The 22880-nt window shown below is 54.8% G+C and overlaps 1 protein-coding gene across 10 annotated transcripts in view; it reads right to left on the bottom strand.

The window, feature by feature from the left end:
* The window catches only part of NTNG2 (netrin G2), a 70831-nt gene that overhangs the window by 13335 nt on the left and 34616 nt on the right, over positions 1 to 22880 (bottom strand). For all 10 annotated transcript variants that reach the window (XR_005983262.1, XR_005983259.1, XR_005983264.1 and 7 more), the window contains exon 5: positions 2384 to 2556. Coding sequence is in view for 4 of the 10 variants with exons in the window: in XM_041726732.1 (XP_041582666.1) it covers positions 2384 to 2556 (173 nt within the window). In the remaining 6 variants the exon portion in view is untranslated. The remainder of the gene's footprint in view (positions 1 to 2383; positions 2557 to 22880) is intronic.

Here is a 22880-nt window from a genome sequence, read left to right as displayed (position 1 = left end):
GAGGATGGGGAGCATGGGTGGAGAAGGAGGAGGACGGAGAGGACTGGGAGGATGGGGAAGATTGAGAGGACGAGGAGGACAAGGAAGACTGGGAGGACAGAGAGGATGGAGAGGGCGGGGAGGGCAGAGAGCACGGGGAGGACAGAGAGCATGGGGAAGACAAGGAGGACTGAGAGGATGGGGAGGACAAGGAGGACAGAGAGGATGGGGAGCATGGGTGGAGGAGGAGAAGGACGGGGAGGACTGGGAGGATGAGGAAGATTGAGAGGACCGGGAGGAAAAGGAAGACTGGGAGGGCAGAGAGCACGGGGAGGACAGGGAGCATGGGGAGGACAAAGAGGACTGGGAGGACGAGGAGGACGGAGAGGATGGGGAGTATGGGAGGAGGAAGGGGAGGAGGACAGGGAGGATGCAGAGGACTGGGAGGATGGGGAAGATTGAGAGGACGGGGAGGATGAGGAAGACTGGGAGGACAGAGACAATGGAGAGGACGGGGAGGACGGATAGGGAGGATGTACTGGTGGGCCGCTCTTGCCACAGTGAGGGGGGATGCAGAGACCAAGAGGTGGCAGTGGTGGGCAAGGGTTAGCATCCATAGTGACCCCCACACTTGCAGCCTGGCCCCCGGTGCTGGTGCCATTTCCTGAGATGGGGACACGGGGTAGGGGCAAAATTAACCTGGGACTTGTTTCCATCTGTGTCTTGGGGGCTGTTTTCTCCTGCCGTCCTAGAGAAGGTGGGGGTCCCGGATGAGAAAGCTTGAGGCTGAGGACACGGAGCACCTCCAACCTCTGCTCTCCTCTCAGGCATTCCAGAGAAAGCCCTCCTTCGCAGGTGAGGGGGACTCTGGGGAAGCAGGGACTGGCTCCAGGAGCTCCCCCAGACAGAGGGGCTTCGCCTGGCCCCGCAGGACGGAGGGGAGGGGGTTCAGGGGCCAAGGTGGGCTGTGTGTGCGTAGGCGCATCTGCCCCCGGCGGGCTGGACATGGGGTGGGCACCACAGCGTGCAGCCTGCGGGTCTGAGCAGGGGTGTGAGTCAGGAGACTTCAGGCAGATCCTTCGGGAGGTGGAGTGGACAGGGGAGGAGGAGGCCGCAGGACAGAGGACGGGAGGCAGGCTGCCAGTCAGAGGGAGGTGACAGCCACTAAAGAAAGGGCTGGAGCAGTGGCTCCAACAAAGAGATGGGTTGGCCAGTTGAGGAGGGAGCCGGGAGGGGTGGCTGTCAGCGCCCGGGGCTCTGGGTGCCTTTGAAGGCCCAGAGTGCTGTGAGCGCCTGGCAAGTCACCCCTTCAAAGGCCTGTCGCCCAGCACAGGCACGACATGCCTGTCATGGCCTCGCTGTGAGGCTTTCAGCTTTGATCAGCCTAAAGTCACATAAATCTTTCAGGTTGGTGGATGGAGGGTGCCAATGGAGCAGCTCCTGTGGGGTGCCCAGCAGGTGGGTGGTCCCGGGGCAGGGGGGCTGCCGCCCGGCTCTGGCTTTGGAATTGGGCCCAGTGCTGGCGCACTGCCTGCTGCTGGACCAGGGCTGCTGGGCCTCAGTTTGCTCGTCTGGAGAACGGGGAAATAATAATTACACCCACGGGGCAGTGGTAAGCGCTGAGGGAGAAGCTGTGCACCAAGTGCCTAGTGCAGCCTCTGCCAAAGAGCCTGACAAATGTCAGACATCAGTGAGGTCACCAGGGGGCTGGTCAGGGAGAGTCCACCCTAGGGACCAGCCCCAGCGCCCCACTCCCCACTGCAGCTTGGGGGCTCCCTGGGATCTGTGATTTCAAGAAAACATCCATGGACTATGCAGAGGATCTCTGATGATGAGTGGGGCCCCTCAAAGTGGTGTTCACGATGCAGACCCATGTGGGTGCACCCCATGGAGCACTACCCTGGCTCGGGAAGGCTGAGTGGGAGGAGAGGACCATGGAGAGGAAGGAGGACTGGAGGGTGGGGGGATCTCTGCCCAGGGCCTCAGAGGACCCCTCTGTAAGATGGGATGAAAAAGACCCACTTCTGGAGGCTACTCTGAGGGTCAAGGGGGCAGGGATGGCACAGCAGGTGGTACCTGCGTGGCAGGTTGTAAATGTCCTGAAAAGGCTGGTTGTGAGGGACAGGGCTGCTAACCACAGCCTGCAGTGAGGGGTCTCCGCCACCCCCTCCTGATGCCCAGGGGTGCCTTCTCTCCAGCCCACAGGGTCAAGAAGCAGAAGGACAGTGGGAAAAATACCGAGCAGCTCATCTCGGGGTTCCCTGGGGCAGGAAGGGCGGCTTAGGTGTCACAGGAGGCAGGTGGGCACGGGTGTGTGACCCACAGCTCCCAGGGTTGAAGAGTGGGGGAGACCGCAGCCTCGTGGGCCGGGGCGGAGGGGCAGGGGCACCCTGGCGGTACGTACAGGCATTGGGAGAGCCATGGGGCAGCGGCAGGTAGGAGCCGGCGCGCCAGGACCGTGTGCGGAAGTTCCTCTTGCACCTGCCGCAGTCGGGGCCTGTGGTGTTGTGCTCACACTCACACTGCAGGCTGCCCTCCCGCACAGAGCACAGGTTAGCGTGCAGGTTGCACTTGCACCTGTGGGGGGAGGACACAGAGGGCCAGAGAGGTCAGTGAACCTGGGGCAGGTGGGCACCGCCCTGGGGGAGGGAGAGCCCAGCCTGGAGGGTGCTGGGAGGGTGACCCTGGAGGCCACCACCACGCCCACCTGCTGGAACTCTCCGTCAGGACAAAGATGCCCCGATCGCCCTGCTCTTCAGAGAGCAGCACCATTTCCGAACTTTCCAGAGATAAAGCTGCCCCTGGATCCTCTACCATGGGTCTCCACCCCCTGCCCTGATGCTGCTGCCAGGGCTTTCCCACCTCCCAGGGCAGGGGTACTGGTGACCTTGACCGAGATGCTGAGTCCTAATCCCCTCTGCTCCTGACTGAGGCAGGCTGGCAGGTAGCAAGAGCTGCTCACGAGCCCTCCCCTCCCCGTGTGGGCCTGGCCCCCGCCCAAGGCTGTGCCTCCGCCCACACCCACACCCTCCAGGGCAGATGGAGAGAACCCCAACTCCCAAACCCCTTTCGGTTCATCCACACATGTATTATTCATTCATTCATTCAAATATTTATAGGCCGCTCATTATTCTGAAATCCGGTAAATAAAGGGAGAGAATCAAGCATGTCCTGTGTAAACTGTACCTCTGGGTAACCAACTATGGTTGAGGGAATGTTTCTTTTTATAGAAGCATCCAGCTAATTACCAAAGAGGGAAGGTAGGATTAGAAGGTCGCCATGTAGCAGCCCTGCCACCCCCCACCCCTGCCTTCGTGAACAGCTCTATGCTCTGAGCATCAGCAGCCTGCCATCTCACGGTGACAGCCGACCAGACAGAGCTTCCCAGCGCGAGGACACATGGCACCCTGAAGCCATTGCACCAAAACACCCTGAACCTGAACCTGAGGGAGCCTCCGCTTCCATCTACGGATTCACAGGAAACATGGAAGCAGAGGAACGAACAGAGCAACAGCAGCAGGACGCTGTTGGCCAAATGCAGGCAGAGGGGACTCCAGGAGTGACGAGCCAGCTCCTTGACCAGCTGGAGTGCAGGAGGCCAAAACCAGTGAGGGAGCACCAGATCAAAAGAAGCCTCAAAGGCATCCGCTGACTGCAACCTCTAAACTCAAATAGACAAATGTTCACAAAGCAATTGGAAATCTGGAGACCGTATTTGATGATCTTAGATTACTGCTGATTAGGTGCGGGGATGGCAGTGTGGTTATGTTTTTTAAAGCCCTGCTCTTTTCAAGATACACACTGAGGCATTTACAGATGAAATGATCTGGTGTCTGGGATTTGCTTCAGGATAACACGGAAAGGAAGACGGTGGCCGGAGATGGGGATGAAAGCAGAGAGACCACGAGTTGGTAGCTGGCCAAGTCGGGGGACAGGTATATATGGAGGTCCTATATTTGCATCTGCATGTTGGAAATCCCCCATAACAAAAAGAAAGCCGGCATTCTCTAGGTTCTGATACAAGGTATATTGTCATTATTTGTAAAAAGCAACTTGTGGAATAAGGTGTTGAGTAGAATCCTGTTTTTATTTTAAAAATGCAAAAAATAGAGAGGGTACCTGTTATGTGCCAGGCTCTGGGCTGGGGAACACAGAGTGGAATGGTCAACAAATCAGGTGGGGCCCCTGCTCTGGAGTATATAGTCTAGAAGGGCAATGATTGAAACCAGTGGCTGGGGTAGGGGAGGAGAGAGGAATAGAGGAACAGGTGGAGCGTGGGGGTATTTCAGGCCAGCGAAGCGATTCTGTGCGACACTCTCTTGGTGGATGCAGGACACTGTGCATTTGTCCAAACCCACTGAGCTGACAACCCTGACATGACCCCTGATGTAAACAGTGGGCTCTGGTTCATAATAACACATCACTGCTCATCATCTGTAACAAATGTACCACATTAGTGCAAACAGTAGTGACAGGGGGAGCTGTGTCCAGGTTGACGGGGGCTACTGGGAACTCTCTCTACCATGGGTTTGATTTTCCGTAAGCCTCAAACTGCTTCAGAACATGAAGTCTATTAATTTGACAAAAGTCATTGAGCAAATCCTTAATTAACGGCAATTGTTATAGGTGCCCAAGCATCATACAGAGGAGAGGGTATTGTGGTGGTGGTGGTGGGGGGGGTCCGAACTTAGCCTAGGGGGAGCAGGATAGGCTTCCAGGAAGAACAGACCCTCCCCTGAAGGATCAAGAGTTTGCCAAACAAGGAGGAGAGAACCTTCTGGAAAGTGCAACAGAAGGAAGACCTTAGGCCTGAGAAGAACCCCACCCATGAAGTCTGAAAGGAGCCCAGCAGGTGGGAGGAGGCCAGCCCAGGACACAGAGGCCGCTGGGAGGTTGGAGGCCATCCACCCTAGTGCAAAGTTAACATCACCGTGGTGGCTCCGTGGAGAATGCCCTGTCTAGGGCGCCAGAGCAGGGCAGGGAGGTCAGCTGGGTGTTGGCCGGCAGGAGAGAAGAGAGGCCTGGGCTCAGGTGGAGGCACGGAGGCCCAGCAGTGAGGCCTGGCATGGGTGGCCTTCCCCTCATCCCAGACTGTTTCCTTCTCTGGCTCACAATTCCCTTCTCTTCATCCCTCACCTTCCAGGGGGACTGCTTTTCACTCTGCACCGTCTGCTTTGAGGCCTCCGGGGGGTGTCTCCCCTCGGCCTCCATTCATCCACACGATGGATATGTAACCGTTGTGTCCCCCATCTTTGCACACCAGGCCTGCTGCACCCCTTGTTTTGGCCCTTGCTGCCTCCCCTCAGGTCCCCTTTTGCTTCCATCTGCCCAGAGCTCTGTGTAGGGCCACCCTCCAGAGCCAGGACTCCCTGCCTGGTCTGTCCCGGGTCCCCCCCAGCCGTGCAGCCCCTAGTTAACCTGTGGTCTGTTGGAACGGCCAGGGCTGCCTTTCTTCTTGCAGCTTCTCACTGCCCTCAGACGATCCTGTGTACCGGTTAAGGATGTGGAGGTGTATCAATGCATTGAAATATGATAGTGTTCTGGAATGTCTGGAATGTTCTGGAATGTCTGGAATCATATTTACCATTAATATATCCTTAATACAGTATTAGAACAGATCAAACATGTTGTTAAAGGCTATCTCGAACCATGGGGGATGTTCCTAATACAAATGAAAAGCCCCTACTTGCTGAGAGCTTCCTGCCTGCCAGTGCGCATCTCACGCAATACCTTAATGACCTTGAGAGTTGGTACCCCTGTCGCCTTCATTTTACAGACCAGGAAAAGGCGGCTCAGAGAAGGTAAGCATCTTGCCCAGAGTTGCAGGGGCCCAGAAATACGGCAGAGACTGGAACTCAGAGCTATTCAACTCCAGCAGCGCCCAAGCCAACGTGGGAGAGAATATGGGTTTGCCAGAAAGTAGGTTCCCCAGTTGTATGTCAGTAGTGTTAGAGGTTGGTGGTATCCCCCCCCCACCCAGATCCATGTGTTGAAGCTCTGACCTTCAGGGTGATGCTCTGTGGAGATGGGGCCTCTTGGGAGTAATTAAGGCTAAATGAGGTCATAAGGGTGGGGCCCTGACCCGCTAGGGACAGTGCCCTTAGAAGAAGAGGGACGCCAGAGCTATCTCGCTACCATGTGAGGACACGTCTGCAAGCCAGGAAGCCAGCCCCTGCCAGCCCCCCGATCAGGGACTTCCAGCCTCCAGAACTATCCGAAAATAAAATGTCCAGTGTTTAAACCAGCCGGTGTGTGGTATTCGGCTACAGCAGCCCAGGCCGACTAATCTATGCATCTTCTGGTTACATTTAAAATACACATAGCGGGATCCCTGGGTGGCGCAGCGGTTTGGCACCTGCCTTTGGCCCAGGGAGCAATCCTGGAGACCTGGGATCGAATCCCACGTCAGGCTCCTGGTGCATGGAGCCTGCTTCTCCCTCTGCCTGTGTCTCTGCCTCTCTCTCTCTCTCTGTGTGACTATCATAAATAAATTTTAAAAAAATTAAAAAAATAAAATAAAATAAAATAAAATAAAATAAAATAAAATAAAATACACATAGCCATACCTAAATAACCAGCAGAAAATGTGTCTGGCTACCAGTGTGGTTGTCCTAGGTCAGAAGGGACAGGATGATAAATGGACTTTCTTTTTTGTCACATTGCTCGTTTCCTACGTTCCTTGTCTTGAGCAGTTACTACATTTGTAAGTAGATGACAAAGGTTATTTTAAACCAAGCAGTCAGGTTCAGGGTGGGGAGGGCAGTTGGTTGCTGAGCTCACACACACCTTTCCTCTGGGGGAGGACAGAGAAGTGGGTCTCTCAGGTCTCGGAGGGGGGCGCTGAGTGGGAAACCCTGCTCCAAGTCACATAGCACCCGCTGTTTATGACTCAGTTCTCGGGTCCAGGGATGTCTCCCAAATTCTCTGGAAGGGAATTCTGACGCAAGGCCCCGTCCGTGGGGTCAGCAGGTGCTGAAGTCTGTACTCTGAGCTTCAGCCCTGCCCTGGGCATTGACCCCGTCGAGCACACAGCTGGACTTCACTCTTTCTCCGGAGCTCCAATCCACGGCCACATACGTGCTGTGGGCCTACCACATGCTCGCCGCTCAGAAAGGCCCAGGGGGTTGAGCAGGCACCTGTTGGCACTGGCGACACTTCTTCCTAGGGACACTAGACCCCAGAGCTAGTCCTTGGCAAAGAGATGTCCTGTGCTTAACTGTACTGGTCAGCACTCCTCCCTGATCGCCCCCATGCACAGCACACATTAGCATATGACAGGCTCTGACAAGTCCTGCAGGAAAGAAAACCTGTCTGACTTTGTCTAACAGAAGTTTGTTTGCAAAATGTATTTGACCTCAGAAGATTTTTTTTTCCCTTCTAAATTCCTATTTAATATCCCACTGAGCTAGCTGGAGAGGAACACCTCAGCTGTGTGGAACCAGGAATGTACTCCATGCCTCTGGCCTGAGGACGGGATATTTTTAGATATCAGCTACATAAAGAAAAGATGGTCATCTCAACTTTGGGCGATAACACTGACCTTGGCTTGTTAAAAAGGCATAAAGACCAGCTGAATCTGAGAAGACCAGCTGAATATTGTAAGGATGATAGCAGGGAGTTGGTGGTGTCAGAGCTGGACAGGCCTGTGGGGTCCTGGTTGGGGAGAAGCCAAGGCCATGCAGCTGGCTACTCCAGACCCAGACCCTGACCCCAGCTCTGCCCAGTCCCATGCTGGCCAACCATCCTCAGGCCTCCTCTCCCAGAGGTAATCTTGGCTTCTCCACCATTCCTAGCCGAGGCCTGGAATGAGCTCAGTGCCTCCTCCACCAAGAAGAGAAGTTCCCTGTTGGGCATGGCTGCCAGGAGAAGCCCACATATGGGGGAAAGCCTCACCAGGGCTGGCACAGAAACAGAACCCAGTCAATGGAGGTGCTTCTTAGACTTCCTGATTTTGCGGGAAGGTCTGTGTGACGCTGCCTCTGTGTGTATGCACGGTGTGTGTGTGCGCATGTGTGTGCACACACAGGTAAATGGGGCTTGGGCTTTCTGGCTCTCTCCTTGTGTCCCTCTCTCTCTATCTATGTCTCTTTACAGCATATGTCCTGTTCTCACCTTAATAGACCTCTGCATATGCTGTTCACTCCACCTGGAGCCCGCTGCCAGGCCCTGCCCCATTCTCCTAAAGGTAACACCTGGCCAAATGTCACTCCTGCAGGGGGACTTCTCAGAATCCCCACCCCGTCTGCCTCTGTTATGCTGTCCCTCACCCCAATAAGCGTCAGCACCATCACCATCTCCCACAGCGGAGCACACGATGTGACTGCGGGAAACGTAGGTGTGAACCGTAAAAACAGTTTCACGGTTAGTATTTCTTTTGAACACATGGTATTTTTTTTTTAAAGCAACAAACTAAATAAATAAATAAATAAATAAATAAATAAATAAATAAATAAATAAATAAAGTGACAAGTGCATCAAACCTGGGATCTTAAAAATATGATTGCCTTGGTGAGGCAATGAAGTATATGCATTTAAAGCAACGGTTAAGCAAGTAAATACATAATAAGGGATAACCACATGCATGGGAATGAAGTTGCACCACAAACAAAAATGAACTCAAAACAGATCAAAGACCTGTGTGTACGAGCTAAAACTAGAAAAATGGCAAGATACGGGCAAGTCTCTGTGACTTTGGGTCCAGTGGTGGGTTCTTACCCATGACACCTAGAGCACAGACAACAGAAGAAAAAAAGGTACACATTGAATTTTATCAAAATTCAAAACTTGTGTGTGTCACAGGCCATGGTCAAGAAAGTGAAAAGGCAATTCATAGAATAGAGAGAAATTTTGTGAATTAGATCTTCTATCTAGACTACATAATGAATGCTTGCACCCCAATCATAAAAGACGCAGCCCAATTTTTAAAGTGGGGAAATGGTCTGCATAGACCTTTCCCCGAGAGAGACACACACAGCCAACAAACACTTGACAGGATGCTCAGCATCATTAACCCACAGCCAAATCAAAGATCCTGTGAGTTACCCCTCCACGTGCATGTTAGGACAGTTATCAAAAACACGGTTATTAGCCAGCATTGGCAAGGATGTGGGGAAACTGAAACCCTTATCTCCACTGCTGGTGGGAAGGTAAAATGGTGCAGCTGCTTTGGGAAGCAGTCTGGCGGTTCCTCACAAGACCAAGCACAGAGTCTTGGACAGGTGTCTGTCCGGCACCAACACGTGACCCAGCGATCCCACCCATAGGCACACACCCTGGGGGAAACGAGAGCGTGTCCACGCAAAAACATGTACACCAATGTTCAGAGCAGCGTCCTTCCCAGCAGCCAAAGAGCAGAAACAACCCCAGGTGTTAATCAACAGAAATGCAAAGTACACACAAATGGAATATTCTTGGGCCATACAAGGGAATGAAGCTCTGACACCTGCTACAGCACAGATGAACCTGGAAAGTCTGATGCTCAGCAAAACAAGCCAGACACAAAAGGACAAATGCTGCTTGATTCCATTTATACAGAATGCCCAGATTAGGCAAATCCACCGAGATAGAAAGCAGATTAGTGGTTGCCAGGGGTTGGTGGGGAGGAGAGCAGGGATTCTCTTTAAGGTGATGAAAATGTTTGAGAGTGTCACCCTGGGGATGGGTGCATGCACCTGTGAGTAGGTTAAAGCCATGGAACTGTACACATCAAACGGGTGTGTTGTGTGCTATGTAAATTATATCCCAGTAAACAGTTAAATGAATGAATGAATGATAATTGGGATATGGGAAAATTGTGAAGGGGTTACCCAAGTGACTGAAGCCTGGGAAACAGGGTTTTATTATAATCTCTCTCCTAGGAAACTTCCGAGGTTTGTTTCACTATTTTCAGTAACCTATTGCGTTGTACCTTAGAGAGGGCTGCTGGGTGAGTGTGGCTGACACACAGCACCATTCTGAGAGCTCCACATGAATTAGCACACTGGCCTTTCCTAACAATCCTATGAACAGCATACTGTTATGATAGCTATTGAGCAGGTGGGGACACTGAGACCTGGGATGGGGAAGTGAACTGCCCAAGGTCCCCCAGCCCGAAGGGCAGAGCCAGAACTCGAATCAGCCCGATGCCAGAGCTCACACTCAGTGCCTGAGCTCCCTGGTGGCCAGTGGGGGTGGGGATACCACGGAGCCCTGGAGTCCCGGTTTTGTCACCTGAAGGGGGGGCAACAAGCCTGCTTCTCCCCAAGGCTGTCATGAGGATCAGTGGCATGGGTCACTTGTGAGTGAGGGAACGGACAAATGGACAGAAGTAATGCACCTGCTATATCACTAACTGTACATATAGGGAGGCCGAAACTGAAGCCCTTGCACACGGCAGCGACCATCCAGGGTCTGTGCCCCTTTCTGGCCTGGCCCTGGCCCCCGGTCACACGAGCCTGGAGTGTTTGGCCACTTACTGTGTGACCTTAGGATGGTTGCAGAACTTCCCCATGACTCAGTTTCTGATCTGTAAAGTGGAGATGACAGTAGAGACGCCTGGGTGGCTCAGCAGCTGAGTGTCTGCCTGCGGCTCAGGGTGTGATCCCGGGGTCCCGGGATCAAGTCCCGCATCAGGCTACCCGCAGGGAGCCTGCTTCTCCCTCTGCCTGTGTCTCTGCCTCTCTGTGTGTGTCTTTCCTGAATAAATAAATAAAATCTTAGAAAAAAAATTCGAGATGACAGTAGCATCTACCTCCAGGGCTGTCATGAGGTCCAACTGAGACGTGGTCTATAAAGGACTTGCTCACTACATAGAAGTGTTTCCCAAATGTTAGTGTCTGCTTGGTTTTTTCATTCTTTAAACTTATGCGCTCCTGGAGACAGGGATCTTGAGAGCGTTCCATGAATAAATGCGCCCACTCTTCACTAGAGCCTTATGGGGGTATATTACTATATTACTATCATCTCTACTTTACAGGTAAAAAATGAGGCACAGAGAGGGTAAGTATGTCACCCAAGGCCACTCAGCCAGTGAGCCTCACTTTAGAAAGAGCTGCAAGCAGGCAGGGGGCAGTGGCCTGGGGAGTCCCCGGGGCTGGCGGTCAGACAGACATGGGACACAGAGAAGTCTGACCCACCCATGGTCCCTGAAACACAGGCACGTCCCTTCCTGCCCTCCCTCCGACTGCTTGCTGTCCTTCCGGGATTTCTCTTTGCTATTTCAGAAGGCCCTCGGGAGGTGAAAAAAAAAAAGTATGTATCAATAATTTATTGAGCACTCATATGTGGACAGGCGCTGTGTAACGTGCATTGTTAACCAAATCCTTGTGAAAACCCAGAAGGCACACTGTCCCTACATCACAGGTAAGGGTGCAAGATTCTGGTAGGTCAAGTATCAGTAACTCAACCCAGGTCTCTGGGTGGGATAGGCGAGATATGAACTCAGGGTTGTCGGGTACCTGCAGTGGACCTCGTGGCCCGTGTCCCACCTCGAGGGTCTTGGAGCTTACCTCCTGCTGATTGCACAGAGAGGACTAAGGCCAGGAGAGGGGACACAAGGCTCTGCCCCTGCCCACAGCCTTAGCAACTCTGAGGCCTGGCCTTGGCCTAGGAAACAAGCGGCCACAGAAGAAAGAATTCCCTTTCCCACTTGCCCTCCCGACACTGGCTTCTGCCCGTGTGCAGGCCTGGGTGGGTGGTACCCATGCCCGGCTGCCCTTCCAGCCCAAACGCTGCCCTGCATCCAGGGGATCAATTTTCCCAAGGAATTGCTTTCTGAATCTGACCTTTGAGGACCATCAATCTCACCAGAAAACCATCACCTGAGCCACCTGACCCCGCTACACAGCACTTTCCAGCTCATCCATCAGGAAGCATTATTTAATAATGAACAAAGGGACAGCGTGAGGCCAGCCAGCCCCAGGGGGCCTGCCACCGGCTAGCGGAAGCTCCCAGCCCACCAGGGTGGCCCTCCCCACCCCAGCCCTATCTCTGAGTCCCAGGCTTTAAGTCTATTGATAGAAGAGGAGTAGCTCCATGAGAGACAGAGAGAGGGTGAGAGGAAAGAGAGAATGGGAAGACGGGAGGGGGGGGAGAGAGAAAGAGTGTGAGAGAGAGAGAGGAGGAGGGGAGAGAGGGAGGACAGAGACACAGAGAGAGGGACAGAAAGAGAGGTGCTGAGTCAGCAGCTAGACTCTTGGCCAGGCCCTGCTCCTAATTTGCTGAGTGACCTTGAGCAAGTCACTTCTCTGGGACTCAGACCTTTCCTTCGCAAGTTGGGAGGGTTGAATTACATCAGAGATTTTCAATTCTGCTATTTCATTGCTTGCCAGTGCCTGACATACTGCTGGGCACACAGGGGGCTCTTGGTATATCTTGAATGCAGGAAGGAGCAGCTACTCCCTTAACAGCCAGCGGTGTCGTGGCTGGAGCAGTGTAGGGTAGCAGGTGACCAGCCTCAAGGTGTTAGTCTCCCCTCTGACTGGGCCGTCGGGAGGGAGGTGCGCTGTTACATGGGGCTCACAGCCCAGGGTCCTGCGCAGAGCGAGTCCTGCACAGATGTCAACTGTTACCTTTGGTTCCCTTGCCAAGGGCTGAGTGGTCACAGGGGTGAAGTGTGGGGTTCCTAGGAACAAAGATTGGCCTTACCTGGCAGCCCCCAGGTGCCCAGCCTGAGACAGGCCCCCTCATCTGTCCTGTCAACATCCTATCCTGGAGCCTGTCAGGAGCCAGCAGCTCCCAGGTCAGCTCGCCCTTTCTTCAGGCCTTGGGGGTCCCCACCAGGGGACATACCCACTGTCATCTCGGAGCCACTTTCCCAAGGAGCCAAATCTGGCATATAAAAATATAGGGTGCCTGGTTAAATTAGAATCTCAGGTAAACAATGAATGGATTTTTAGTATAAGTATATCCCATGACATATTTGGGATATACTTACACTATAAAAATTTTTGTTGTTTATCTGAAATTCAAATTTAACTGGGCATTTGATCTGGCAGCTGCACCCACCACCCCTACTCTTGTATATGGCAGAGTTGTGGCCCTCCAGCCTACCCCTGACTCCTCTTGAGGCCTGGCATGGGGTATATACCCACTTGCCCACTGGCAGCTGGCTCTGCTGTCCACCCTCCAGATGGAGGACCTCAGCCACCTTCTCAAAATCGATGAGTCCCTAACGAGCCCCAGGGGACCACACGGTTTGCCGGCAGGGCCAGGCCTCACCTCCAGGGCAAGGCCATCCGAGACATCCCCAGTTCTCTGGGACCGTGCTCTGCTCCCGCCAAGAGGCGCCTGGCACACCGACCTCACCCCCTCCAGTCCACCTGCAGGGCCTGGCCAGGCCAGAGCGTGCCCTGCCCCACAGGGAGGGCGGGCGGTGCCTGGGAGCTGCCGGCAGGAGCACCATCTGGCCTCGGGCCTGGCACCAGTGCTCCATGAAAATCGTGAGCGGGTCCTTCCCTCCTTGGGGCGAGAGGAGCGGGTGTTTGGAGCGCCTCCCAGACAGGAGGGCGGGAGGAATGTAGGTCAACGCCTGGCAGCCGGAAAGAGTGATGTCATCGCTCCTGGGCAGGGGTGGGGGGGATGAGAGGCGGGTGCCGGAGCCCAGCAGGGAGCAGGGAGGAGGGGCCTGGGGCTGGCTCCCTGCCAAGGTCAAACCCGCCAGGATTGCAGGACAATTGCAGGTACTCCTGGACATGAGGCACAGGAGGGGCTTGTGGGAGAGCCCAGGGTGCTGGTGGTTCTCAGTAACAGGTTGCCTCTGCCTGGCGTTACCCCCCCCCGCCTGCCCTAGCTGGCTGCTGTCCCTGTGTGTTCACACGCAGGGTGAACGGAGAGTGGACCTGCATGTTCCCCATGCCCTAAAGGCTGGAGCTATTAGGGATAAGCGACTATTTTTAAGCAGCAATGGTGTCTGCCCATTTCTCTGCCCAACAGAGCCTGTACCTTTGGGTAAAGATGGTTCTTTTTTGCAGAGGGAGAGACGTTTCAATGGGCTGCTGGGTTTAGAGGGAGGCACACCCCAAACATGGGCTGCCCTGGACATGTTGGCACAAGAGGGTGGACACAGTGCTCTGCAGGACGAGGGAGAAGGTGACATCTGCAAGGGCATGTCCCTTGTGGAAGGGCTCAGCATTCAGGGCTAGGGTCTGCACTCCCAGGAGGAAGGATTTGGCCTTGGAAGGGGGGCTGGGGCTCCCTGGAGGGGTGGAGGTGGCTTCCCCTCCTAGCCAGCAGGTGGCCATGGAAACGGCTGGGTCTCAGGGTGTGTGCTGGCCAGAGGTCATCCTTTGATGTGTTCTTTCTCTACCCACTGGAACCTTAGACCTTCTGTTGCGGGGAGGAAGGAAGAGACCATGTCCTTGGCTGGGGCGCAGCAGTGGAGAGGGATGGGCAGCTGTTGCAGAAGCAAGCCCTGGTCAGGAGAAAAGCTTAGAGATCTAGCTGGATCAAGAGGTGACAAGGGACCAGAAGGCACCAGTAGGGATGCTTCGCCTACTGGTAAAATGCTGGACTTCTCTAGGGAATTAGCAGAAGGGGGGCAGGGCTGGGTATGGGAGAAAGGGAAGAGGGCCCTTGGGTGCTGGAAAACTTGAACGAGACCAAGACCCTGAGACCAGAGACCACAGAAGGCGGGACCTTGAGGGCAGAGCTGCAGGGAGGGGTCTGGCTTCCTTGGGATAATGTGGATAAATGCTGGCTGCCTCTCCTCCTGGAACGCAGTCAGGCCGGCAATTGAGTTCATTGGCCAAATCAAATTTGGGCTTCTGTGCGAAGTCCTTTTATATTAAGTGCTTTAACGTACATCACCTCCTCCAGACTATTGATAAATCCTATTACCCATTATAAAGCCAGAGGCAGCCTCCCAGCCACCAGGAGAGGCTGATGGAAGGGAGCCGGGGGGCCTGAGAGTATGGCTTGGGGGTGGCACAGGGGGTACAGCTGGGGAGGGCCAGGCTGTAAGGAAAGGCCACCCCCCACCCATTGCAGCCTGGCCAGGCTGTTGACTAAAGCCAGATCAGTGTTTCCCACCCCCCACCCGCCATGGGAGGCCCCAGCACCCTGGAGAGAGGGCCAGGCCAGGGTGACAGGCATTGTTGGGTGTGATGGTGGAAGGGTGAGCAGCTGCAGGTTAGGTGTGAGCAAGCCCAGCTGGCTTTGCTCCCCGCCTGTGAGCTGCTACTGCCACTTCCTTCCTGCTCTGGAAGGAGCCACTGATGCGAGCTCATTTGTTCATGGATGAATGAGTGAAAGAATTCAATAAATACATAGCATGCCCACCTGGTTCCCGGTACCAGCCGCACTGGGTGGAGAAGCCAGACCCAGCTCGCTCAGCCCAGTGCCTGGGGTGGGGCAGGGGGACAGGGGTCACAGGTATCCGTGGGTGGCCGCTGGAGCTGTGGCAGAGCAGTGGGACCACCATGCTCCTTGAAAGCCAGAGTGGGACACCCACCAAGGGGTGGCTGCCCAGGTCTCCAGCCTCTGGAAGCCCCAAGAGAGGTGCTGAGCCAAGCCCAAGGGAAGGGGACCTGGCCAGACACGAGGGCAGGGAGGGCAGAAGGGACAGCAAGTCAGGGACTCAGGTCTGGGGCCCTATCTGTGAGGACTCAGAGCCCAGGCTGTGGCAGGAAGGGAGGAGAAGCCTGTGGGCACTGTGAGCAGAGCGGCAGAGGGCGGGCTTGATTCTAGGGTCAGTGGAAAGCCACTGATGGGAAGCGACATGGCTGGACTTGTATTTGGGGGAAAAAATCTCCGCACAGGAGGGCAAGACTAAAGAGAGAAGCCAGTCATCTCCCCAGAAGAAATCCTGGTGCTGGTGGTGCCCCTCTCAGGGGGGCAGGAGGGTGGTGATGGGAGTCCTCGTAAAGAACCTGCTCACGGCCCAGAGTCGGGGGAGAGGGAGGGCACTGCCCCGCTGAGTGGAAAGAGGCTTCCAGGATCCCAAGCTCAGAATGGGCAACTCTAAAAGAAGGAGGGAAGCCCAGAGACACCCCAAGTCCCAGACAGCCAAGCCCAGCCCCCCCCACTCTGGGCTCCCCCCGAGACCTCAGGGCATCCTAGGGCTGGAGTCTGGGAGCAGCGTGCACTCAATGGCTCAGTGAGTGGTGTGTTAAGTAACAGGTGCTTGTGGAAGCGGATTTCTGGCTGTGGGTGGGCAGGTACACACACAGGTGCGTGGGGGCGGGTGTCGGGGTTGCAGAGGGAGCAGCTGTGAATGACCCCGTGCTTGATATGGGGCAACTTGCCAGCGAGCCTTCAGAATGACACCCCCTGCACCCCCCCGCCCCCCCGCCGGCTCCCTCTGCGGAGGAGGCCAAGGCCTGCAAATAGTCTCAAATCCATCTGCCTTCCCCCAACTCGCTGCCCCTCCTCGGCCCTGTGTGTCCCACCTACACCTCCAGGTCTTGCAGGTCACAAAGCTCAGGGGTGGGCAGGGCACAGCGCCTGTTGGGGCCTGGGGTTTGTCTGCAGGGGGCTGCCAGGCTGGGGGGCCACACTACCTGCTGTGCTGCTGGCAGTAACATTGTCTTCCCAAGTCACTTGGGCTACGTGGGACATTTCTCCCTGCCCACCAGCGGGCTCTGTAGGGGGTGGCAACCGCACCCGATGGGAGATGAGACCCAGGGGTCCCACTTGGCTGGAGAAGGTCCTCCTAGTGGGGGACGCACCTGGGAATGAGGTTTGTGCTCAGGTGAGTTGAAACTGACTCCTTCCAGATAACAAGGGTGCCCCGTTGGCCTTGAGTTAACCTGCAAGTGCTGGGACAATCCTTACAACAGTGGGATCCCATCCTATAGGTGGGGAAACTTGCTTCCGGGCTGGGAGACTTGCCTTGGCCCAAAAAATTGAAACAAAAGAGTCAGAAGCACATGTAGGCTTCCCTTTGACACGGAGCGCCCTGTCACCACCAAGAGACCTCTTGGAGCCGCGGGGCGGGGAGGGGGTGCCATCCTTGGTTGCCAGAACTGACATCAGGTCCTTAGAAGTGTTGGGAGCTGGGTTTCTGTCCCAAATATTTCATCCTACAGCGTGCACGTGCCTTTCCCCCTCACGTGTGGTGCAAGTCCCCCCCAGCCCTTTCCTGCACCCCGTTCACTCTCCCCACACTGGTTCTGGATTATTCCAGCAGAACCCCAATGTGCTGCGGTGCCTCCCCCATTTGTAGGAACAACTCTCTCCTCCTTGCTTCTCCCCACCAGCTCATGCCTCTTTCAGGGTTGCACTTCTTAAATGCCTTGACAACACTCCCATTTTTACCCCTCATTCATCTTCTTTCACTTTTTGGCATTCACCCTGGAGCACACCCCGAGACAGCTTCTGTCCCCTGACTCCACCACGAGGTGGAAGAGGTCACCTTTGACCTCCCTGTTGCCAAATCCGTGGGCCTGCCTTGCACTCCTGTCTGGACCCCCCAGCAGCATCGGACACAGTGGCTGCTCTGCCTGGACACGTTCGTTCCACTTGGTTTTGGGCACTGTCCTCCTGGACTTTCTTCCCTCCTGGCTCCTCGTCCTCTGTGTCTGGCCTTCACTATCCAGCCTCTCCGGGCTCCATCCCAGGCCCGACGCTCTCCCCATCTCCCCACCCTCTTGGGGTTCGTGAGTACTCCCACAGAGTTGGGGTCTCCCTAAGCCCCCGAGGCCCCAGGGCCCAGTCTGGCCTGCACTCTAGACATGGACACCTCCAGGGCGACCTGAAGCAACAGGTCCAGAGCAGAGCCTCCTCTTCCCCACATGCAGCCCTTCTAGAAAACCTTGTGGCAGTTTCTCATAACATGCAACATGCACTTATTGTAGGACACTGCGATCCCATGCCTGGGCAATTACTCAAGGGAAATGAAAACTATGTTCACCCAAAACCCCTCTCATGAATGTTTCTAGCAGCTTTACTTACCATCACTCCGAACTGGAAGCAGCTGAAATAACCCACGATGGCTGAATGGCCAACAGGAAACAAGGTAGAGCCAGCACATAGTGGGTGCACTTAGTGGGACACCACTTGGCACACAGAGGGACACCACTCAGTATACCATGGGATGCCACCCAGCAGAGAGTGGGTATACACAGAGGGCTATCACCTGGCACACAGTAGGGCACCACCTGGCACATTAGTGGAACATCACCTGGAGCACAGAGGGACACCACCCAGTACACAGCCAGACAGCACCTGGCATACAGTGGGTGCACACAGCGGGACACCCCAGCACACAATGGGACACCACCCAGCAACAAGGAAGACCATGCTTGACAGGTAACTGCACCGTGTTCCTCAAAGGCACTGCGCTGAGTGAGGGAAGCCACCCACATGCTGCCTGACTGCACCCATAGGACATTTCCAGAAAGATAACTGCACCAGCAGAGAGCACAGCTACAAAGGGGCAGCCAGAGGGAGCTCAATGGGAACATGGAAGTGCTCTGTGTCTTGATGCTGGAGGGCTGGAGGCAGTCCCCTGAATCTGTACATGTGTTAAAATTCACAGAACTGTGCCGTGCCCCCCCCCCCCGGAGGGTATGGTTTTTACTGTATGATAAAATGAAAAACAAAACGTAAAAATGTAAAAACAACTTCCTCCAGAAACTTCTTCCCCTCATGGCTGTCCACCTGTGACCAGGTAAAATCTCCATTGGCCCAGTGTCTCAGGCCAGCATCCCGGGAGGCCCCTGGACCCCTCCTGCTCTCCCCACCAGCCACACGGCTGACTACTGCCAAAGGCCACCCATCCCCGGGTGGCTCCCGGCTCCCACCTCCACCGCCAGAACCAGTACAGGCCACTGTCAGCCTTGGAAGAAGCTGCCTGGTTTCCTGCCAGTGTTAGGTCCCCTCCCCACTCCAATGTCTAAGCATCAGAAATCAGATCACGTCACTTCCTCCTAGCATCTGGCCAGAGCTTTTACTGAACCTAGAATGAAACCAACTCCCTCCCTTGGCGGCAGGGCTGGTAGGGTCTGGCCATGTCCCTTCTCTTGCCTTTCAGCACGTCACATTAAATACTTAGAAAGCGCCATGTGTGTAGAATGCAGGGCCTTTGTACCTGCTGTTCTCCTGCTGGGAAGCCACCCACACCCTACCTGCTCCCATTCACCCTTCAGGCTTCACCTTCAAAGCTGCCTCCTGGGAGAGCTCTCCCCAACCACCTGGGTCCTAGTGACAGGCCGGTCTTCTCAGCCACCCACTCCCACGCTCCCCTCAGTTGTATTTCCTTCCTAGCACTTTGAGGTGGTTTGTTTTGTTTATTCCTATCTCCCTACTAGACTGTGAACCCACGAGGCTCTAGGGCCTGTGGTACCTGTGTCGGCCCATGTGTGGAATTGTGTTTTCCAAAAAGATATATACTGGTGCATGAAATTATATGGAAGTAGGGTCTTTGCAGATGTGATTAAGATATAAGGTAAGATGAGGTGATACAGGCCCGAGAATGGGGCGACCCTAATCCATCATGACTGCTGTCCTTCCAAGAAGAGCTGCAGAGCACACCAGACAGGGCAAGTGGCAGCGAGGAGACAGAGGCCATGCTGGACGGACGCCTCTACAGCCAGCCATGCCAGAGGTTGCTGGCGGCCCCCGAAGCCAGGAGGGAGGCGTGGAGTGGATTCTCCTCTACACATGTCAGAGCGAGCATGGCCCTGCCCACCCCCTGATTTCAGACTTCAAGCCTCCAGAGCTGTAATACGATATGTTTTGGTTTTTTCAAGCCCATCTAATTTGTGGTACTTGGTTATGGTGGCCCCAGGACACAAATGAAAGCGTGCACTCAAAATAATTGTTGAATGAATTAACACAGTAGTGAGAAAGCTCCCAGGAAATCCTTCTCCCTTGGCAAGAGCAAGGGGGGCCCGGTTCCCCGGTGCCGTTGGGAAGGCACGGCTGTTGGCGCTCCCGTCCCCCAACCCACCTGCAGGTCTCCCCGCATCTTCTGTGACCAGGACAAACCAGGAGCCCCTCGAGCCACCTCGTGCTGAGATGGGGCCACGCCTGGTAGGTGAGCAGAGCGGAGGTGTCAGGAGGAGCCGTATGGGCAGGGGACCCCCACGCAGCTCTCAGCAGATGGATGGTACCGTCTGAATTATGCGGGAAGCTCAGCAGATTCAGCGGCTCAGTGGTGGAGCATCTGCCTTCAGCTCAGGGCATGATCTGGGATCTGGGATCGAGTCCCGCATCGGGGCTCCCTGCAGGGATCCTGCTTCTCCCTCTGCCTGTGTCTCTGCCTCTCTCTCTCTCTCTGTCTCTCTGTGTGTGTCTCTCATGAATAAATAAATAAAATCTTTTTAAAAAAATCACTGAACGGGGGGGCCCCACCTCCTCTGCCTCAAGCAGGGTCCCAGCCTTACAGGGAGGTCACATGGTCTCTTCTCACCCTGGCTCCCTGCAGAAAGGACCCAGGGAAGAGTCTAGAAGGAGGGCAGGGCACACAGGTTGGACCAGAAGTGTGTGCATCTCTCCAATGCACACCCCCCCCCCCATTGTACCCTGGTGCCCTCCATACTCACACCCAGAGCTGAAATCTTCCCTCTTAGGTTTCTATTCTCGTCCTGAGTTCCGTCCACCTCCAGTTACCGGGTGATCAATAGAGACAGGACGTTTGTGGGAGAAGACGAGAAGGCCAGATGCGGGGAAGAGGGGAGGGGAGGAGGAAACCGGGTAGATGGCAGCCGGCCCAGGGACTCGGAGCAGAATCTGGTGAAGCCAGGTGGCCATCCGGGCCCAACTCTGTCTTGGGGATGTAGCCCGTCTCTTCCCGCTCCTGTTCACTTGATCAACATTTATTATCATTGTACAGAACAGGTACACAGGACCTTCATCTGACACATGGGACCTCTTTCCACCATCTCCCACAAACACCACCCTGCTGGGCTGGGATACCTCTAGCAACAGGGAAGTCACCCCTCCTTCCCTGTCCCTGGTGGACAAAGGCCCAACTGGACTGGCTCCCTGAAGCCTCCGAGAATTTTCTGAGCAGAGGAATTTGCCCCTGGACAAGACTTCGGGATGAGAACAGGATGACCACCGACTACTCTCTGTCCTACACCCAGAGTAGATAGGACTGGAAACACCGTTTTGCTGGGCTGCCCGTGCCCCAGCTCCGGGTGCCCACCCTGCCAGGGGCCTGCTGAATTCTATTAGTACAGCAGCTACGCTGTCACATCTATGACAAGACAGGAAAATCTCAGAGCACGAGGGGCACACAGTCAGCCCAGGAGCTGCCCCGGGCCTCAAGTGTGTTTTGTTGTACCTGCACAGGGTTTTCTTTTCTCATTTTTTTAAAAAAAATTTATTTATTTATTCATGAGAGAGAGAGACAGAGAGAGAGAGAGAGAGAGAGAGAGAGAGAGAAAGGCAGAGACACAGGCAGAGGGAGAAGCAGGCTCCATGCAGGGAGCCCGACATGGGACTCGATCCCAGGTCTTCAGGATCACACCCTGGGCTGAAGGCAACGCTAAACTGCTGAGCCACCCAGGCTGCCCTACACAGGGTTTTCAAAAAACTTTACAGTAGATGCCAAAATGTTAAAAATCAAGTGATCTTCCAGAGATATCTGTTGTGTGCCTTCTCTTGTAACCTCAGAAAATCTGGCAATATTTGGTCTCTTGTTCTGCAAAGGGTCTGCTCTCCACATTTTTTCCACAGACCACACCCTTCCCTGTTGTCTCTACTGGTCTACATTACCCAGGGGTGTTGTCCTGCAGGCCCCCGTAGACATTTGGGCTTGCCACCACACTGACCCAAGAACCCATGCTTCCCTGCATCTTTTCTGAGCTCCAGTTTCTGGAGGTAGATGTAGCCACGGCCTCCCATCCTGGCAGCTCCGGCCCTATGCCTCCGTCCCTTACCTCTCCTGCCACCTAGCCAGAGGAAAGCAGATGCTAGAATAAGCTCTGCAAACACATAAGCTCACTGGATCCTTACCACAAGCTGATGGGGGAGTTACTCTATTTCTATTTTGCAGATAAGAAAACTGAGGCTTAGCTCTGTGATGGAGCCTCTGTCTCTCCAACTTGCTTCAGAGGCTTTGCAAAGAGATGGCTTTCTGGACCTTGCTCCAAACTTATGGGATCCAAGGCTGTTGGTGGTGGAGCTGGGGAACCTATCATCTTAAAAAACTCTACTGGAGGAAGCTAGCTGGGTTTGGGCCTTGCTGCACTGGACCACTTGGGGTGGAGGAGGTGGGGGCTCTGTCTCTGCTCCAAGGACAGTAAAGGGATGATTACATTTCCTCCCTAATCCAGATGTCACCCCAGATTTGGGGCATGGTTGAAGCCAGCTGCTGTCCTGCTCCACACCTGAGTTTCTCCTGTGTGGAAGGAGAGAATAGCTCCTACCTCCTTCCTGCCTTCCAGGAATGGGAGTGAATAGGAGGTGGGATTCCCCTGCTCCTCTCTATCCCAGACCCAGAGCGGGCAGGACTGGCAAGGATGTTTTGCCAGGGTTCAGAGAGGAAGGGAGGCAAGGCCAGGGGTGGGGGCAGAGGCCTTGAGGTGCTGGAACCTGTTTTGGGTGGGGTTTCTCCATCTGCTCCTTCTCTCACCCCTGACCCATCCTCATTCCTCATTCCCCAGGGCCCTGGGCCTTCTCCAGCTGCTTTACCTCCCTTCCTCATGACCTGACAGCCAGGTCCCTCTGTTCCCTCCCACCGCTCAATCTGGATCTCCCTTGAAGGTGGAAATAGCTGACAACAGTGGCAAGTTGGAAGCAACCACAGTACCGGGGACCTTTGGATTTGGGAGAGGGGGTCAGTGAGATGGCCTATATAGAGATGCACTTGAGGTTGGATGTGCTTGGGTTGGATCTTGGCTGTCTGGTGTTTAGTTCAGCTGTGTGATCTCCTTATATTCCCTGACCTCAGCCTCTGCATCTGAAAACATGAAGTAGAGGGAAGTGCTGTCTCTGTAGAGAAAGCTCTATGAGGTGGGGATCAGGTCTGGCTTGCT

Source organism: Vulpes lagopus, chromosome 12 (genome assembly GCF_018345385.1).
Source record: "Vulpes lagopus strain Blue_001 chromosome 12, ASM1834538v1, whole genome shotgun sequence".
In the NCBI taxonomy this organism is placed as follows: Eukaryota; Metazoa; Chordata; class Mammalia; order Carnivora; family Canidae; genus Vulpes; species Vulpes lagopus.
Note: the sequence above shows the minus strand (reverse complement) of the source record. Positions and strands in the feature narration are given on the sequence as shown.